Source organism: Phoca vitulina, unplaced genomic scaffold, assembly GCF_004348235.1.
Source record: "Phoca vitulina isolate PV1807 unplaced genomic scaffold, GSC_HSeal_1.0 scaffold3, whole genome shotgun sequence".
Lineage (NCBI taxonomy): Eukaryota > Metazoa > Chordata > Mammalia > Carnivora > Phocidae > Phoca > Phoca vitulina.
This window is the reverse complement of record NW_022589706.1, coordinates 33,387,341-33,404,362: the sequence shown is the minus strand read 5'-3', so window position 1 is coordinate 33,404,362 and position 17,022 is coordinate 33,387,341. Positions and strand designations below refer to the sequence as shown.

Sequence of the window (17,022 nt, the reverse complement as noted above, 5' to 3'; positions counted from 1 at the left end):
AAAGCCATGTTCAATATGAGCTTTTGAAATTGTTTGGATTGTATTTTCCAATAGTTATATTACATTTAAATGCTTCCCTTCTACAAAATAATAAAGAAAGAACAGAAAAGTTATTTTGCAAGATAAACATTATTTTGCTGTCGACAGCAGTATTCTGCGGGGATGGGGAAAAGATCATAAAATAAAGTCAGTTGTCATGCTTTAACTTATGTACCTTTTTATAGTAAAGAAAATGAATACAGTAAGGTTTTTTGATCCCTTGATATTAGCAACATATATGAATTATATTTCTTAGTGCATTAAGAATTTTCAATTCCTGTTGACATAAAATAATTCGTTATCTTAAAAATATAAAAGTTTATCTTCATTATATGTTGGATATGAGGATCCTTTCTTATTAATATGCATTTTGGGAGCAAAATGTAAATTTATATGAGCATAGTTTTCATTTTTAAATTCTCACAAGTTAGTTGTTAATCTGGTTTCTATCGGTACTTAGAGAACAACTAATAAGCTCCAAGTTACTAACTCAGGAATACTAGATTTGTAATAGCCTGTGCCCAGACTGAAATATGGACTCTTAGTGTTCTAGCATATCCCATGTGATCTAAATATCATCTTTTACAATTTGAAAGAATAGGGTCACTAGAATCTCCTCACAAGAGAACGTAACTTGAAGTAGTAGAAGTGATATCTTTGAGCACATCTTCTGTCTTTTGCTTGTCAGAGTCCCAGACTGAGCATGTAGCAACTGCTTGATGAAACATTACCTTGAGGAACATAAATTGCTTCTGGTACCACATACAACTTCCCTTTGGAAACAGTCTCTCCCTTGTCTGTGAGGCTGTGGATGTCTCTGGACTGTACTTAGTAAACCCTTAGTAGCTATTTGTTAATTGGGCCAAATCGCCCCACTAAACTGATGGGAATCAGTGTGTATTCAGTCTCCCCTTAGCTTTCCTTTTGATTTCCTTTACTAGTGCTTTGGGGAAAGAAGTGTGTCTTCAGTTTCCTCACCAGAGTAGGCTGAATCATTAGATATTAAAGAAAGACATTTCAAAGAGAGGGAGGCACTAAGATGTTCTACCTGGTGATGGTTCTAAGGGCCAGAATAGTCAAAAACCCTTTTGGGGATAGATGAAACCTGCAGTGATTTTAATTCAGATTCATTGTAACTCAGAATCAATGACTGTCATGAGGGGATGTATTTAGTTTATTCTTTCAGGACTTTTTGTTTCCTTTTCATAAGCATATAGTCATCTTGATAGTTGTTCAGAATTCTTTTTTTTTTTTCAGGATTCTTAAATGAGCTATACTTTTTAAATTAATCCATTTTCATTAGTAGGAAAAAAACAAGGTAAACAAACAAAAACAAACAAGCAAACAAAAAAACAAGGTAAAACAAAACTACAAGAACAAACAATATATAAAGAAGCAACAATTAAAAAGCAACAGAAATCTTACACTGGGAGGGAATGTCATATATTTAATATATTTGATATATTTCTAAATTATCACAAAGAATCGAAGACCAAAATGTAGAGCTATAATGAAAAATGATTGTACTGAAACACAGTACATACGGGTTTTATTATTGTTCTTAATTCTTCCTACTTTTGTAGGCACTTTGCTGACCATTCAAATGCAGCTCTGTACTGTTCACCATTACTTTTTATCAAACACGTACTGAGTGCCTACTGGGAGGAAGGTATTGGGCAAGGTACAACAATTCCTTTGTGGTAGAATGGCAGTAAATTGCATTATCAAATTCAAAGTTTCCAGCTTTTAATAGGGAACACTAAGTGCCATATACACAAAAGTCACTTAAGTATTTTTTGGCTTTAACAAAATTGAATGATGACAAATGGCACATGTAGGTGTTATGGGAATCATCCCAGGAAGCAAAATGTCTTTGTTGTTGCTGAGAGAGTTAAAGCAAAACACAGCAATGACTAACTTGTTTTAAAATATATGCGTGACACTCTATTTATGATACATGATAAGCAAAATTATTAGTATCCTGATCTTCTTGAAGGGATGTCCTCCACAGTTTGATTTTGCTCTCAGGATTGTGAGCTCATGTCCTTATTAGTATCACTGTTAATATCCAAATTACAGGGGTAAGGACAATATAGCTTCTTGCTCAGATAGTTAGCTCCCAGCGAATACAGTTAATATCTCTCCTGAATAATAATATTTAATTATTATCATTTTTTTCTTCTTCGAATAACTGAATGATGTTTGCATTTAGCCTTGGTTTCTCTTAGAAGCAGACTGTAAGATATGCATCAACTTCGGAAGTCCTATCAGGAGGCACTAGAAGAGGAGATGGCTAAGTGACAAAGGGAAGGGAGGGGAGCCAAAACAGGGTACAGGTATTGAGCAGGTTATTGATGAGGACTAATGGGATTTGGTCTCCCCTCCCACTGACGTCCTCTAGGAAATGGTGTGGGACATGCCTTACGGGTATCTCCATGGAGGAGAGAAAGCTGAGCTATATTTCCTCCAATACCCATCAGTCACTGATAGATGGTTTGCTCCCAGGAGCATGAGCTTCTGTGCACTTCTGGTCTGTCCTGCACAGCCAGAGAAAGCCCCCAGGCAGAGAATCAAAGGTGATTGCAGCAGAACACCATAACAGGTAGAGCAATTGTGATTGTCAAGGGAGTATGGACAAAACTGGTAGCAGATGTGACATTGGTCTTCTATGGTTATATGCTATTTTAAATGTTGTTAATATAATCACTTAAATATCAAACTTTTTACTTGAAATCATTATCTAGTATACTAAGAGTGATGGACAGATATTTTGCACGTAACTTGTAATTTCTCTCCTTTTCAAGAACTTCCTTAACTTTCCCGCCACCAGACCTAAAAACATGTTTCCATTCCTTTCCACACTCTTTCTATTCACTCCTGATATAACCAAGGATGTTCCCTCCTCCTCCTTCCTTCCATGTATGCACTGTCGGTCCCTTAATGCTCGCACTGCCTGCCCACCCAGGAATGTTCCTCTATCACTGATCTTTTTCTCTCTACCCCAGTCCCTCCATCTGTATTGCCATGTGCTCAAACATCTTCCACCTTAAACAAGCACAGAACTGCCTCTTTTCCCTCACCTTCCTCTGTTGCTAGAGTTCTCTTCCCCTTCACAATCAAACTCCTCAAGAGTTGTTTCAAATCACTCTAGCCTTTTCCTCTTCTCCCCCTTCTCTCACTCCATGCTAGTCTCTCCGCGCATATTCTTTCCTCCACTAATGGCTCCCAGGTCTCCAAATGCAGTGAATATTCCATACCTCAGATTACTTCATCTCTCAGCAGCAGTGACTGTCCATCACTCTCTTCTCCATAGGGGTTTAAATTGCCTTTGTAATACTCTTTTTTTTTTTTTTTTTAATATTTCTTTATTAGGTCCATCCATGTTGTTGCAAATGGCAAGATCTTTCTTTTTATGGCTGAGTAATATTCTATATATATATGTATATGTGTATATATATCTATGTGTGTATATATGTATATATATATATCACATCTTCTTTATCCATTCATCTGTTGATGGGCACTTCGGTTGCTTCCATATCTTGGCTATTGTAAATAATGCTGTTATGACCTTACAGAAATACTGTAGGGGAATACATTTGTATTGCATTTGTATGACATCAAATTAAATAAACTAGATGAAATGGACAACTTCCTAGAAAGATTCAAACTACCAAAACTAACCCAAAAAGGAATAGAAACTCTGAATAGACTTAGATAAGGAAAGAGATAGAATTAATCATAATAATATAAAACTTCCATCAAAGCAAATGGCAGGTTTATATGACTTCGCTGATGAATCTTACTAAAATAGGAGAATTAATACCAATACTTCATAAATTCTCCTTAAAAATAAAGAAGAGAATTCTTAGCTCATTCTATTAGTCCAGTATTACTCTGATACTAAAGTGAAACTAAAATGAAATACCTTGTAAGAAAAGAAAACTGTAGACGAATATGCCTTATGAACATAGACATAAAAAATGCTCAACAAAATACTAGCAAATTAAGTACAGCAACATATAAAAAATTATGCACCAAAACCAAGGGAGTCTTATCCCAGGAATGCAAAGTTGTTTTAATACATGAAAATAAATTGGTGTAATATACCATATTAATAGAAAAAAGGGCAAATAATTCATGATCATATTCACATTCCATGAAAAGTATTTGGCAATACCTAACACCTACCTATTCATCAGTTAAAAAAAAAAAAAAACCTCTCTATAAACTAGAAATAGAAGGGATTCCATTTGTATGAAGTGTCCAGAATAGGCAAATCCATAGAAACAGAAACTGAATTATTAGTTGTCAGAGCCTGGAGGAAGGGAGGATAGGGAATCTGTGCAGGGTTTCTTTCTGATGATAAAAATGTTCAAAGGTTAGATAGTAGTGATGTTGTACAGCCCTATCCTAAAAACCACTGAATTGTATACTTTAAAAAGGGTGTATTTTATATTGCGTGAATTATATCTCAAGAAAACTATTATAAAAAAGTAAGAGACTGTATGGGTGAATGGGTAGAAGCAGTGTTACTATAGAGAGATCATGGTAGCTTTAACAGTAGTAACGGAGAAAGGGTGAGAAGTTGTTGGATTATAGATATCTTGGAGAGCCAACCAGACTTACTGTTAAAAACAGAGAAGTTGTGGATGAACTAAGATTTGTGACCCAGAGCATTGGAACAACAATCAAATACAATAGGGAATCATTAGTGTGATTGATTTTGGAGAGACAAATCGGTTTTTTTTTTTTTTTTTAAAGATTTTATTTATTTATTTGAGAGAGAGAGAATGAGAGACAGAGAGCATGAGAGGGAGGAGGGTCAGAGGGAGAAGCAGACTCCCTGCCGAGCAGGGAGCCCGATGCGGGACTCGATCCCGGGACTCCAGGATCATGACCTGAGCCGAAGGCAGTTGCTTAACCAACTGAGCCACCCAGGCGCCCGAGACAAATCGGTTTTGTTTGGGATATGATGAGTTTAAGAATCTATCAGATAGTCATGTGAAAATGCCAACTGGACAGTTGGGTAGAGGAGCCTAGACTTTAGAAGAAAGCTCTGACTCAAAATAGAATTTCAGGAGTCCTTGACTACATGAAATAAATCATCAAGAAGTATAAATAAAGAGGACCAAAAACTGAATGTTGGGACATTCCAATATTAACAGGATGCTGGTATAGGAGTAAAGCAACCAGTAAGGTTGGAATAAAATCAAGAGATTATGATGTTCCAGAGACCAGGTGAAGAAAGTTTCCAGGAGTGGGAGTCTTTTCTTACATGTTCTCATAGCATATTATCACGTCGGTAATTGTGTATTTATTTGATTTTGCATAGTATCTCTCTTCTCTAGGCTATCGCATTATGATAGCAGAGGCTATGTCTACCTCCAATGACTCTGAACTAATAATGATAATTCATTTACTCATTTATTGACAAAAATTTATCAGTTATGTCAGGGGTTGTTCTGTGCTGGGGTTTTACTTTTCTGAGCAAACAAAAGTCCCTGTCTTCATGGAGCTTAACTTCTAGTGGGAGCATGTAGACCAGTACTATCTAATAGAACTCTCTGTGATGATAGAAATGTTCATCCTGGCTATCCATTGTGATAGCAATAGTTACATGTGGATAAAACGTGGCTAGTATAACTGAGGAACCAAATATTTTATTTTAACTAATTGAAATTAAGTTTAAATAGCCACATGTGTCTACCCTATTAGTAGATATAGGCAGTAAACAGTAAACATAATAATAAGTCAATGAACATATAGAACCAGGGAGAAATGTGAAACAGTTACACTTTAAAATAGGATTTGACAGAAATTTAGGGGGCACCTGGGTGGCTCCGTTGGTTAAGCTTCCAACTCTTCATTTTGGCTCAGGTCATGATCTCAGGGTCGTGAGATGAGCCTGGCGTCAAGCTCCACTCTCAGCATGGAGTCTGCTTGAGATGCTCTCTACCCCCCCGTCCCTCCCCCCTCTCCCCACTTGCACATGTACTCTCTCTCTCTCTCTAAAAATAAATAAAATCTTAAAAAATATAGTATGGTAAGATGGACCTCGTCGAGGTGTAACGATTTCCAGTCCTCTTTCATGTTTTATGTTTTGTTTTATGCCCTTGCAAATCTACTGCAACTGCTCATTTCCAGGCTCTACAGATCACTTATACTAGTCAAAGAAAAGGGCTTACTTCAGCATCTTTTAACCATACTCCTTTAAAAAAACCCAAACTTTATTCTCTTGATTTCTACCCTTTCCTTTTCTCAGTATCATTTTTTTCTTTTGCTTTAACCATTGTAACATGTTCCAAACTGGATACGTTGTCTTCAGTCTCCTCTCATTCAGTTTGCCCACTGTTACAAATGTAACATAACATTTATAGTACAGTATCCTTGCAGGTAAGATTCTCCCAAAGTCCTTCAGTGAATGCCCTGATGCCATATATAGAGAGATAACATCCTCAACATTGTGGCACATCAGGTCTCTTTTGATACATCTTCTCTTTCTTTACAATCTGATACCCCAACCTTCCTACATATGTTAACTGTATTCATGAACCAAACTAAACTCTTTGCAAAGGATTTTTGAAAGTGAGTTTGGTATATATACATGATGAAATATTACTTGGTCATCACAAAGAATGAAATCTTGCCATTTGCAATGATGTGGATGGAGCTAGAATGTATTATGCTTAAAAAATAAGTCAATCAAAGAAAGGCAAATAACATATGATTTCACTCATTGTGGAATTTAAGAAACAAAACAGAGGAACATATGGGAAGGGGGAAAAAAGAGAGGGAAACAAACCATAAGAGACTCTTAATGATAGAGAACAAACTGAGGGTTGATGGAGGGAGGTGAGTGGGGGAATGAGCTAGATGGGTGATAGGTATTATAGAGAACACTTGTGATTGTGCACCGGGTGTTGTGTGTAAGTGATGAATCACTGAATTCTACTCCTGAAACCAATATTGCACTGTATGTTAATTAAAATTTAAATAACAATTGAATTTTATTGTATGCTGCATTATCCAATGAAGAACAATTTTTATCAATTAATTTCAGCCCTTCTTGAAATTATTTATATGTTCATTTTGGATATCCTTCAGGGCCATTTATTATTTTTTTCTATGAAGTATTTCAAACATTCAAAAGAGTACAGAGGGTTGTATGATTTATTTCATGACCAGCTTCATCAACTCTTAGAATTTGCCAAAATTGAGATCAATTTTAAAAGAAGGAGAATAATAGAATACATTAGAAACCCCCTCTGTAACCCTAAGCAGGTTATTCCCCATTCTCTTTCCCCAATGATAACTGCCTTTCAAATCCTGAATTTGATGATTGTTCCTAAGGATCACACCTTTTTTTTTTTTTAAGATTTTATTTATTTATTTGACAGAGACAGACACAGCGAGAGAGGGAACACAAGCAGGGGGAGTAGGAGAGGGAGAAGCAGGCTTCCCGCCGAGCAGGGAGCCCGATGCGGGGCTCGATCCCAGGACCCCGGGATCATGACCTGAGCTGAAAGCAGACACTTAGTGACTGAGCCACCCAGGCGCCCCACACACCTTTTTTTTTTTAAAGATTTTATTTTCATTATTATTTATTTGTCAGAGAGAGAGAGGGTGAAAGCAGGGGGAGCAGGGAGAAACAGGCACCTCACTGAGGGGGCCTGATGTGGGACTTGATCCCAGGACCCTGGGATCAGGACCTGAGCTGAAGGCAGATGCTTAACCTTCTGAGCCACCCAGGTGTCCCAGGATCACACCTTTTACTACATGCAGTCCTTATTTCTCCTCAAGTACTTATTATTAACCTCATGGTGTTTTGCCTTTGGAAAAATCTATATAGAAGATCCTTTTTTGCATAGTTTGCTATTGGCATTTCTAAAGCCAAGAATTTAGCTTATAAGCAATTATTTTGAGGTAACTCATGGTATACGTTTCTGTTAAAAGCCACTTACTGTTTGTTCAAAAGTTAAATTTTGGTTTCCACTGAAATAGTGCTTTCCCTAAATATATTCTTTCCTTTTGCTTGATGTAAAGTTTCTTCACTGGGATCCAGTTCCCTAGGCTTTCAACCTCTTTCTATCAATGGGTAGTTTGGGCACTGTCTTCACTAATGACAGTACCCATTTCATTATTCATGGCCATTTGTAATGTTGGTGGAATATTTTGGGAAAAGGTGTATATTCTACATGAACTATAATTAGAAATTATTTGTTAATTCAAACGTAAGACACCTAATATGTGGGAGGCATTGTGCTAAGCACTGTTGATAGGACAGTGGACAGAAAGGTCATAGTCATTGTTTTCATGAATCTGAATCATGACTGGGGAGATAGATCAAACAAAACCAAAACCAAAAAGTGGGTAAAAAACATTAAGGCATGAAAATAATGGCAAATTCTAAAAAGTCCTAGGAAAAGGAAGTGTCAGGGAGAAAATGAGGGAAACAGACTTACATTATACAGGGGGCATAGTGAACCTCTGCTCTGAGGAGAGGACGTTTAAATAGAGACTTAAAGGCAGGTAAGCAATCAACTAAGAAGGGAAGAGAAAGAGGCAGTAGCCAAGGTGAAGGCCCTGAGTCAGGACAGTGCAAAGCTAGTCCACTCAATGTGATCAGGACTTGAAAAGGTAACTCATGGTACTTAAAGTGAAGAGACTGAGGTTGCTGCCAGAATATCAACTCATGTGTTTACTCTGTGACAGACATCTGTCACACGGATCTGAATATTATAACAGGTATTAATTAGCAACACAATTTAACCTTGTTCTAAATCCATATGGGAAAACAACAATTAACCAGAAGATACTATGGACTTTGACAAATTAGTGTCACAAGATCCCTAAATAACCGATGTGCATAAAATCTTATTTCTTTTCTCCTCCCCTCCTCTTTCCTTCTTTTCCCTTCTCTTCTCTTATGGAAAGCCAAATCATAATCAAAGACAGCATTTTGAATATAGAACCTTAGAAAACTGTGTTAGATGTATCAAACATTTGTAGTCATCATCCTAAAATATTTTACTAATTCATGTTGATTGTTGACAACTCTGTTGCAACAACCAAGAATCACTTCCTCAATCTCCTAGCTATTGGGTATTCATGGTCAGTGTTTGCCTTGCTGATTTTCCTTTTTTTTTTTTTTTTTTTTTGAACTTGCATAGCTGGAGAATATTCCTTGCAATGCATACATTCTTTCACTGTGCTTATGAAGTTGATAAACCATGAAATCATTTATTTAAGGTAATTTTGCGTGTCTGTGTTCTGTCTTTAGGTGTTGCTCTTACTGCTTAGAGCTTTGAGGGTAATCTTATTTTTCTCTTTGGATTCTTAGCTGCCATTTCCCTGCAGCCACAAGGTACTGATAACAACCTTCCGTACCCTTTACTTGCCATTTGGCATATAATAGATATTCTTCATATCCTTAGCATGAATATATCACACAGTTTGTCATCCCTCTTCTCTAGTTTTGCTACTCCACACTAAGGAGAATGATTTCATTTGCCTCTATTTGGGTGAAGACTACCTCAGCATTTACATTTTTCTTCCCTGGAACATTTTAAATCAATATCTATAATGACTAAAGTTTTACTCAATTGTTTATTGAATAAGTGTGACAGTATTGATTTGGTATGAATAAGGGGAAAAAGCAAACAAACCTGAGTCCCATTTTCGTAATTTCTTTCTAATAGCTTATATAATTCACAACTAGGACCAGCTACATCATTTGTGAGGCCTTGTCCAAGATGAAAATGCAGGGCCCTTCATTCAAAAGGTAATTAAGACTTTTAAGAGAGAAAAACAGAACACTAAAGCAAGCGTGGGGCTTTTCTGAGCGCAGGGCTCTAGGAGACGGCACAAGCTACGTGCCTGTGAAGCTGACCTTGTACAGGTCTTTGGGGAAGCTGGCAGCTGAGAATTAACTTTATAAACATATTTATGTCCCAAATGAGTTTTGTGGTAAAATTTCATGAAAACAGTTTTTGGAATAAAATAGAATAGAAAATAATAAAGCTGAATAAATATATTTATTTGAAACACTACGTGTTTTTGGTGCAGAGTATTATGGTGAATAGAAATATGTAGTTAATGAGAAAACACTTCTAGCTTTGGTTTACCATTAGGGCTGAGGAGCCAGATTGCTTGGGTTCTAAAACCTGGCTCTATTTACTCTACCAAGCGTGGGTTGTTTGGCACATTTCCTTACCTTTCTGTATGTACGTAAGTGTACGTGTACAGATTGAGATGATAACAGAGAACCTACTTCACAGGATCATCATGCAGATTATTATATTTCAAGACATTTGAAGCCTAAGCTTTCAAAGTCTGCTCTGTTATTTCAAAAGCCTTTTGACTTTTTATTTGGGTCTTAGTGGATACAATATCCCCAGACTTAGTTTACTCTCTCTTTTATGGTTGTGAATTAGTGTCCAGTATAATATTAAAAATATTTTGTGATCTTGTTTCTGTGGAATTACAAATTTGACAGTAGATGAGGCATTCAGTTCATGATGATAGAAATTAATGATGTATTGCTTTTTTCTATAAGTTACATTGGAAGAATTTTTCTTTTCAATCCTTTTCTTTGAGCCTTTCCCCCATCACCATTTGGCTTATTTAAAATCAGAGATCTAAATCACCTGGTTAAAAGAGCTAGCCAGGTAATTGTGTTACAGTTAATAAGTTACATAACATTTGAATCTAATTCAAGTCAATCTTAACATTTCATACATTTGTAAATACCTTTAAAGGCAAGTTTGGAAGTAATCCATTGTGATTAATGTCTGTTAATTGCTTTTATTTTTATGTCATTGAATAATGAAGCTTTTTATATTAACTTGAATTATATTTATTTTTAATAAATAACAATTCATTTCTGTGCTTTACTGAGAAGATATACTAATTTCCAATCTACAAACTAAACCTCTACCATCATGAAGTACCATCTGAAATATTTAGTTTAAAAACCAAATTTAGGACTATATCAAACAGCAACCATATTAACACACTGTATTTTTAGTACTGGTAGTAAATTTATTGTAAACTAGTTCAGTTAAGAGAAATTCTAAGAAACTATTAATTCTCAGAAATATGTTTAAAACAGAATGCTCTAAATCAGGCATAGTTTCCAAGTAAGAATGCCATAATACTTCTAAGCATTTAGCATTTAGGATTGTGAGAACCTATGAAATAATTGAACAATATGGAAATTTTTGTTGTTTGTGAAGGTTGAAAAGAAAGTAAAAAGCAATATTCCTAAATATCACACAGCTTTCTAATCATTCCATGTACTTGACCCCTTCTCTTTCAGTGGTTCTCATTATATATTATCTATATTTAATCTTTTTTTCTCATATCAGACAGTATTACTGAAGTCTTCACTAACATCTACGTGACCAGTTTTGGCCCTGTCTCAGATACAGATATGGTGAGTTTTTCATTAAATAGTATTTTTACTTCATATTATGTTCCCATTATATGGGGGGAGGTTAGAATAAACAAGCATTTTTAGTGTTATAGAATTATGTGTCTATCTCATGCCTAGTCGAGCCAAGTACTTGGAGAGTTAAGGATACTTGTTTGTATCAATGGTATGCTATTCCTCCTTGAGTGTTTATATAACCCTTTACGTTTTATATTCTTTTCAGAGCTTGCCTACCTAGCTACAGTGTGGTAAACAATTATTTAAATACAAATAATCATGTTACTGAGAACCAGTTTCTAGGATTCAAGGACCTGGTTGGCCTTTGATAAGTAAAAATCTGTATTGTTTTGTAGACAACCACTTCTTACAGAATGTGCTCATGGTCAGTGTTATAAATGCAAACCTTCCATTGGCAGTAAGTGAGGTGGGTTCCTTCTCAAATTATCTAAACACATACAATACCTACAAGCTACATACATAGTAGGCATATATAAATCAATCTAAAGAAAACTAGAATCTTGACATTCTTGGATTCAATGGAATTGGTATTTATTTTTCTCTAAAATGAGATGGGTAAAAAGAGGGAAATTGGTCTGTTGGGTTAGAAACAGGCAGGCTAGAAACATCATAGATAATTAGTGATTAAGCATCAAAGTTTTAGTATTCGGTCTTCCATTTCTACTGCTAACTGTAGTGCTCAGTAATAGAAATTTTTGTTGAAGTACTTTTCATCCACCTTCCTTATGGCCCAGGAAGTGAGAATTAGAGGAACTGCCCTTATCCTTTCTTTGCTTGGTCATCCTCCATCATGTCACTTTTCCCCAACTTCTTCCCTTTCTCTGACAACCCAAGGGGAAGGACACCAAGTTTGGCGGCTTTTCACTGGGATTAATACACAAAAACTAAGTTTTCCTTTAATGCAGACATCAATAAAGATTAGCCAGTTCATTGGGACCTCTCTACCTCTCCTTCAGAAAGCAGATACGCCATTTCTATCATTGAAAACATTTGTTTTGTCTTCCACCAGAGTCTCTTTGCTGACTTCATGGTCCTTTTCTTAAATTGACTTGGATGGCTGAAACTGTAAGGTGGCACAAGGGTAATGACCCCCAACTTTGGGGACATGGTTGATACCAAACACTGGCAGGTCTTTGAAGTTCTTTCAAATTCTAATGTGAAGACTTAAGTGTTTTATGTCCCCCTCTTAACTCTAGGCTTTAGCCACAATTCCACAGCAACAGAAAAAAATCCTACTTTCAACATAATCCTCCCTCCTCCCTTGTAGTCTTCTGTTGTGACCTGAAATATTAATCTGCCTCTTTCCATAGGTCAGTTTTAAATGTACAGGAACTTGAAAGGTGACGGAGACATATTTAGCAAGAATATGCATTCCAAACATTATTGGTTGGCTATAAAGACAATGTATCTGTGCACTTTGTCTCAGTAGATGCTCCCAAATATTAGAGAGACACAGTGAGAATGAGTACCTAACCTCTATATGGAATCGAGGAGAGTTAGAATTTCATCTGACACTGAAAAACTAGCAAAATAGTGTATTCATAGTTCTTTTATGGTTATATTTGGTGCCTTATTACCAGTCAAAACAGAAAGGCAAATAATATAGGACACCAAATATCATAGTTTTCAATGTTGTGTATCTTGTGTTGTTAATATTAGTGCTCACAGTTACTTTTAATGTTTTGGGTTTTTATTTTTAATTTTTTTTGCAAAAGAAATTATTCTACCTAAAAAATCAATAATAGAAAAATATATACTTCTTTTATACATATGAAATATTGGTTTTCTGGAGGTTTTGGACAAGCTCACTCATATATTTTTGGCAAAATGTGTAAGGTGACTTTTTTCCAGTGGTGACAATGGATTAGACTAATCCTCCTCCTCTTTGTTCTCACCATACGGTCGGATTACTAACACACATTTAGAAAGCAGGTAGCTTCAACTCAAAATGGATTAAAATCTTGAACAGAACAACTGAAACCTTAAGACCACTAGAAGAAAACATGGGAGAGAAGCCACTTGACATCAGTCTTAGTAATGTTTTTTTGGATCTGAGATCAAAGGCAAAAATAAAAAAGTGGGACTACATCAAACTGAAAACCTTTTTCACAGCAAAAGAAACCATCAACAAAATGGAAAGGCAACCTACACAATTTGGGAAAATATTTGCAAATCATATACCTGATAAGGTGTTAATAACCAAAATAAATAAAGAACTGATACAACTCAGTAGCAAAAAAATTCCCCCAAACAATCCTATTTAAAAAAGGAAGACAAACTGAACAGACATTTTTACAAAGAAGATACACAGATAGCCAACAGATACATGACAAGTACCCAACATTACTAATCATCAGGAAAATGCAAATCTTTACCACCATGAGTTATCACCTCACACCTGTTAGTATGGTTGTCATTAAAAAGACGAGATTAAGTGTTGTTTATGATGTGGAGAAAAAGGAACACTTGTGCACTGTTGGTGAAAATATTAGTTGGTGCAGCCACTATGGAAAACTGTCAGGAGACTGTTTCTCAAAATTTAAAAAGGGAACCCATTTTTTAAGATTTTATTTATTTGAGAGAGAGGGTGAGAAAAACAGCGCACAAGCAGGGGGAGCGGCAGACAGAGGGAGAAGCAGGCTTCCCGCGGAGCAGGGAGCCCGACGTAGGGCTCAATCCCAGGGGTCTGGGATCATGACCTGAGCCGAAGGCAGACGCTTAACCGACTGAGCCACCCAGGTGCCCCCAAAAGGGAACTATTATACGATTCATTAATTCCATTTCTGGGTATATATTCAAAGGAAATGAAAACAGGATTTCAAAGAGATTTCTGCACTCCCATGTTCATTGCAGCATTATTCATAAGAGCCAAGAAATGAAAACATTATATATATTATACATATATATAGTTCATATATAATTCATATGTTATATATATGTGAATATTTTTTGGCCATGGGAAAAAAACCAAAATCTGGATTTGTGGCAACATGGATGGACCTTGAGGGTATTAAGTGAAATAAGCCAAACAGAGAAAGACAAAAACTGTATGATATCACTTACACATGGAATAAATTTTTTTAAATTCAAACTCAGAAACAGAGTAGATAAGTAGTTGCCAGGGGTTGGGGGTGGGGTAATAGGGAGAGGCTGGTAAAAGAGTATAAATTTTCAGCTACAAGATGAATAAGGTCTGAAGATCTAATGTAAAACATGGTGACTATAGTTAATAACACTATTGTATAATTGAAATTTGCTAAGAGAGTAGAGCTTAAATGTTTTCACACACACAAAAAGATAAATATAAGTTGATGGATGTGTTAATTAACTGGATGGGGGAATGCTTTCACGATGTATATGTATATCAATCACTACTGTGTACACTTTAAATAGCTTATAATTTTATTTGTCAATTATATCTTAGTAAAGCTGGTAGAAAAAAGGAAAAGAAACTGTGATCATTTAGGATCATTTAGTAAGTGTTTCCATGTAGAAATTCCTTGCAGGCATTTGTTGGGAAATTTATATGTTTTTACAAATCCTAAATTCTGGGAAAAAATCAAGTAAGGAGAAAATGGGAAAAGCATTATAATTCTCCAGCAAGAATGAAAGCTTAACAGTCAACATAAGGAATCCACTGGTGTCAAGGTGAAATGCAGCTCAGGGAATGCTGACATGTGAAGTTGAAGACTCAAAGGTTAAGGACAGCCTGCCCCAGAACTGGGAAAGGACCACGTGCGGGTGAAGCAGTCATTATCAGGCAATCATGCTCCCAGCGGTTATGGGTCTGTGGTTCTGTTTGCTGCTGTCATTCTTAAAATTAGGGTACATATTAACAAGCTGATGCACAAAAAATAAAAGTAAAAAGCTGGTAGCTGTTGTTAGGTATGCGGTCATTAGCAACAGAACAAATTTAAACTCTTTCAGCTGAATTGAATTAAAAATTTTGCCCTCTTCAGTGAATCTAGCTCAAGAACTTTAAAACATTTTAGCAGGCTCCAGATCTGCTTCATATTTGGGAGGACCCTACTACACATTATATTGAACATTAAAATGCACTCACAATCCAAATGATATAGGTTAAATTGAGCTAAAGTAGAGTTGTAGTTGGAAACATTTAAATAAAAAATTACTTTGATTTTTTTACTTTTACTTTTCTATTTTGTGGGGTGTGTGTGTGTGTGTGTGTGTGTGTGTGTAATGTGCATGTGCACTTGTATGTAGAGATACTCCCTAAAATGAAGTACATATTTAACATCTTGGTAGGCTCTTGAGACATTTGAAGGCCCTAGACTTTTTTCCTAATGATTCATTTTCCTTGAATTACCTAGCCTAACATGGTCCTATAGAATTCTTTTGGTCATGTCAGATTTTCTACATTATTTCCATCTTTTTTTACCTTGTTTACTCAGTCTTACCAATAGTTGGCTTGGAGGAAGTCTGGTGAATTGCAAGACCAACAAGGGGGCACATACTTTGTCATCAGAGTCCAGTCAGAGGAAAGGATCTATAACAGTAGTATGAACAGGGAAAATCTAATAAAATGAATTATTAATTAGAACAAGGTGCTTTAATAATGAAATGGTAAAAGAAGGCTTTAAGTAATTCAGAACTAGTAAATGCAGAAAGCAGCATGTACCTTTAGGGGTGAAGCATCACAAACAAGGAACACACACACACACACACACACACACACTGGTATCTTACAAAAAAGGGGAAATGAGCCTGCATATGGAGCTGAGAGACAATACACTAATAATTGGTAAGCATAATTGTGATATGGGAAGGATTTTGAGTGAGAGACAAGAGATAGTTTCATCACTTATCAGGTATTGTTTGTTATTTGTCCAAATCTAAGAAGAAAGTGGAAGCTGGGGAAAATTAAAATTGAGTAACCTCTATACACATGTAACACACACATGCGTGTACACACACACACACACACACACTCATATTGTAAACCTATTAGGGAAAACAGAACTCAACTTAAAAATATATACATTTTATAAAGAGAAATGATTTGGTCTTCATCATCACCAAATGGAATGATTTTCAATCTTGATATTACTTTTGCTGGAAAGCAAGATAAATAATGAGGAAAAATTTGAATTTATGTCAGTATGGATAGCCAAGAAATGAAACTTATATGTGACACTCTAAAGAGGAAGAAATTTATTATATGTGGAAGGAAGACACATTATTATTAACCATGTGTGCAAGTGGACATGAAGATATCTAACTCATGTCTTACAGAAGCAGTTTGGTAATGAGAAAAAAGTAAAGAATAAATTTAATTTCACTTTTAATAGCTTAGCTGATACACTCATTTCTATGCAGTGTGCATAGACCCAAACCCCTACATCCTGTTCAGGTCAGTGATGTAGATTTGTTGTGACATTAGCCTGAGAGGAAACAGCGGCATAGCAAAAAGAATTAAGAACCAAAAGAACACATGCACACACGTACACTCTGCTATCTCAGAATCATTAACTAGTGTAATTGTCCAAAGAAAGTTGCAGATCTAAATTATA

General features: G+C 35.8%; 1 protein-coding gene across 7 annotated transcripts in view; it reads left to right on the top strand.

The window, feature by feature from the left end:
- The window catches only part of GABRA2 (gamma-aminobutyric acid type A receptor subunit alpha2), a 120,797-nt gene that overhangs the window by 37,827 nt on the left and 65,948 nt on the right, over positions 1 to 17,022 (top strand). For 4 of the 7 annotated variants that reach the window (XM_032400299.1, XM_032400295.1, XM_032400297.1 and 1 more), the window contains exon 4: positions 11,409 to 11,476. The exons of 1 other annotated variant lie outside the window; for it this stretch is intronic. In XM_032400299.1, coding sequence (XP_032256190.1) covers positions 11,409 to 11,476 — 68 coding nt within the window. Of the gene's footprint in view, positions 1 to 9,212; positions 9,292 to 9,742; positions 9,824 to 11,408; positions 11,477 to 17,022 lie in introns of those variants that run through there. 2 more of the 7 variants (XM_032400301.1, XM_032400302.1) reach the window with 2 other exon arrangements.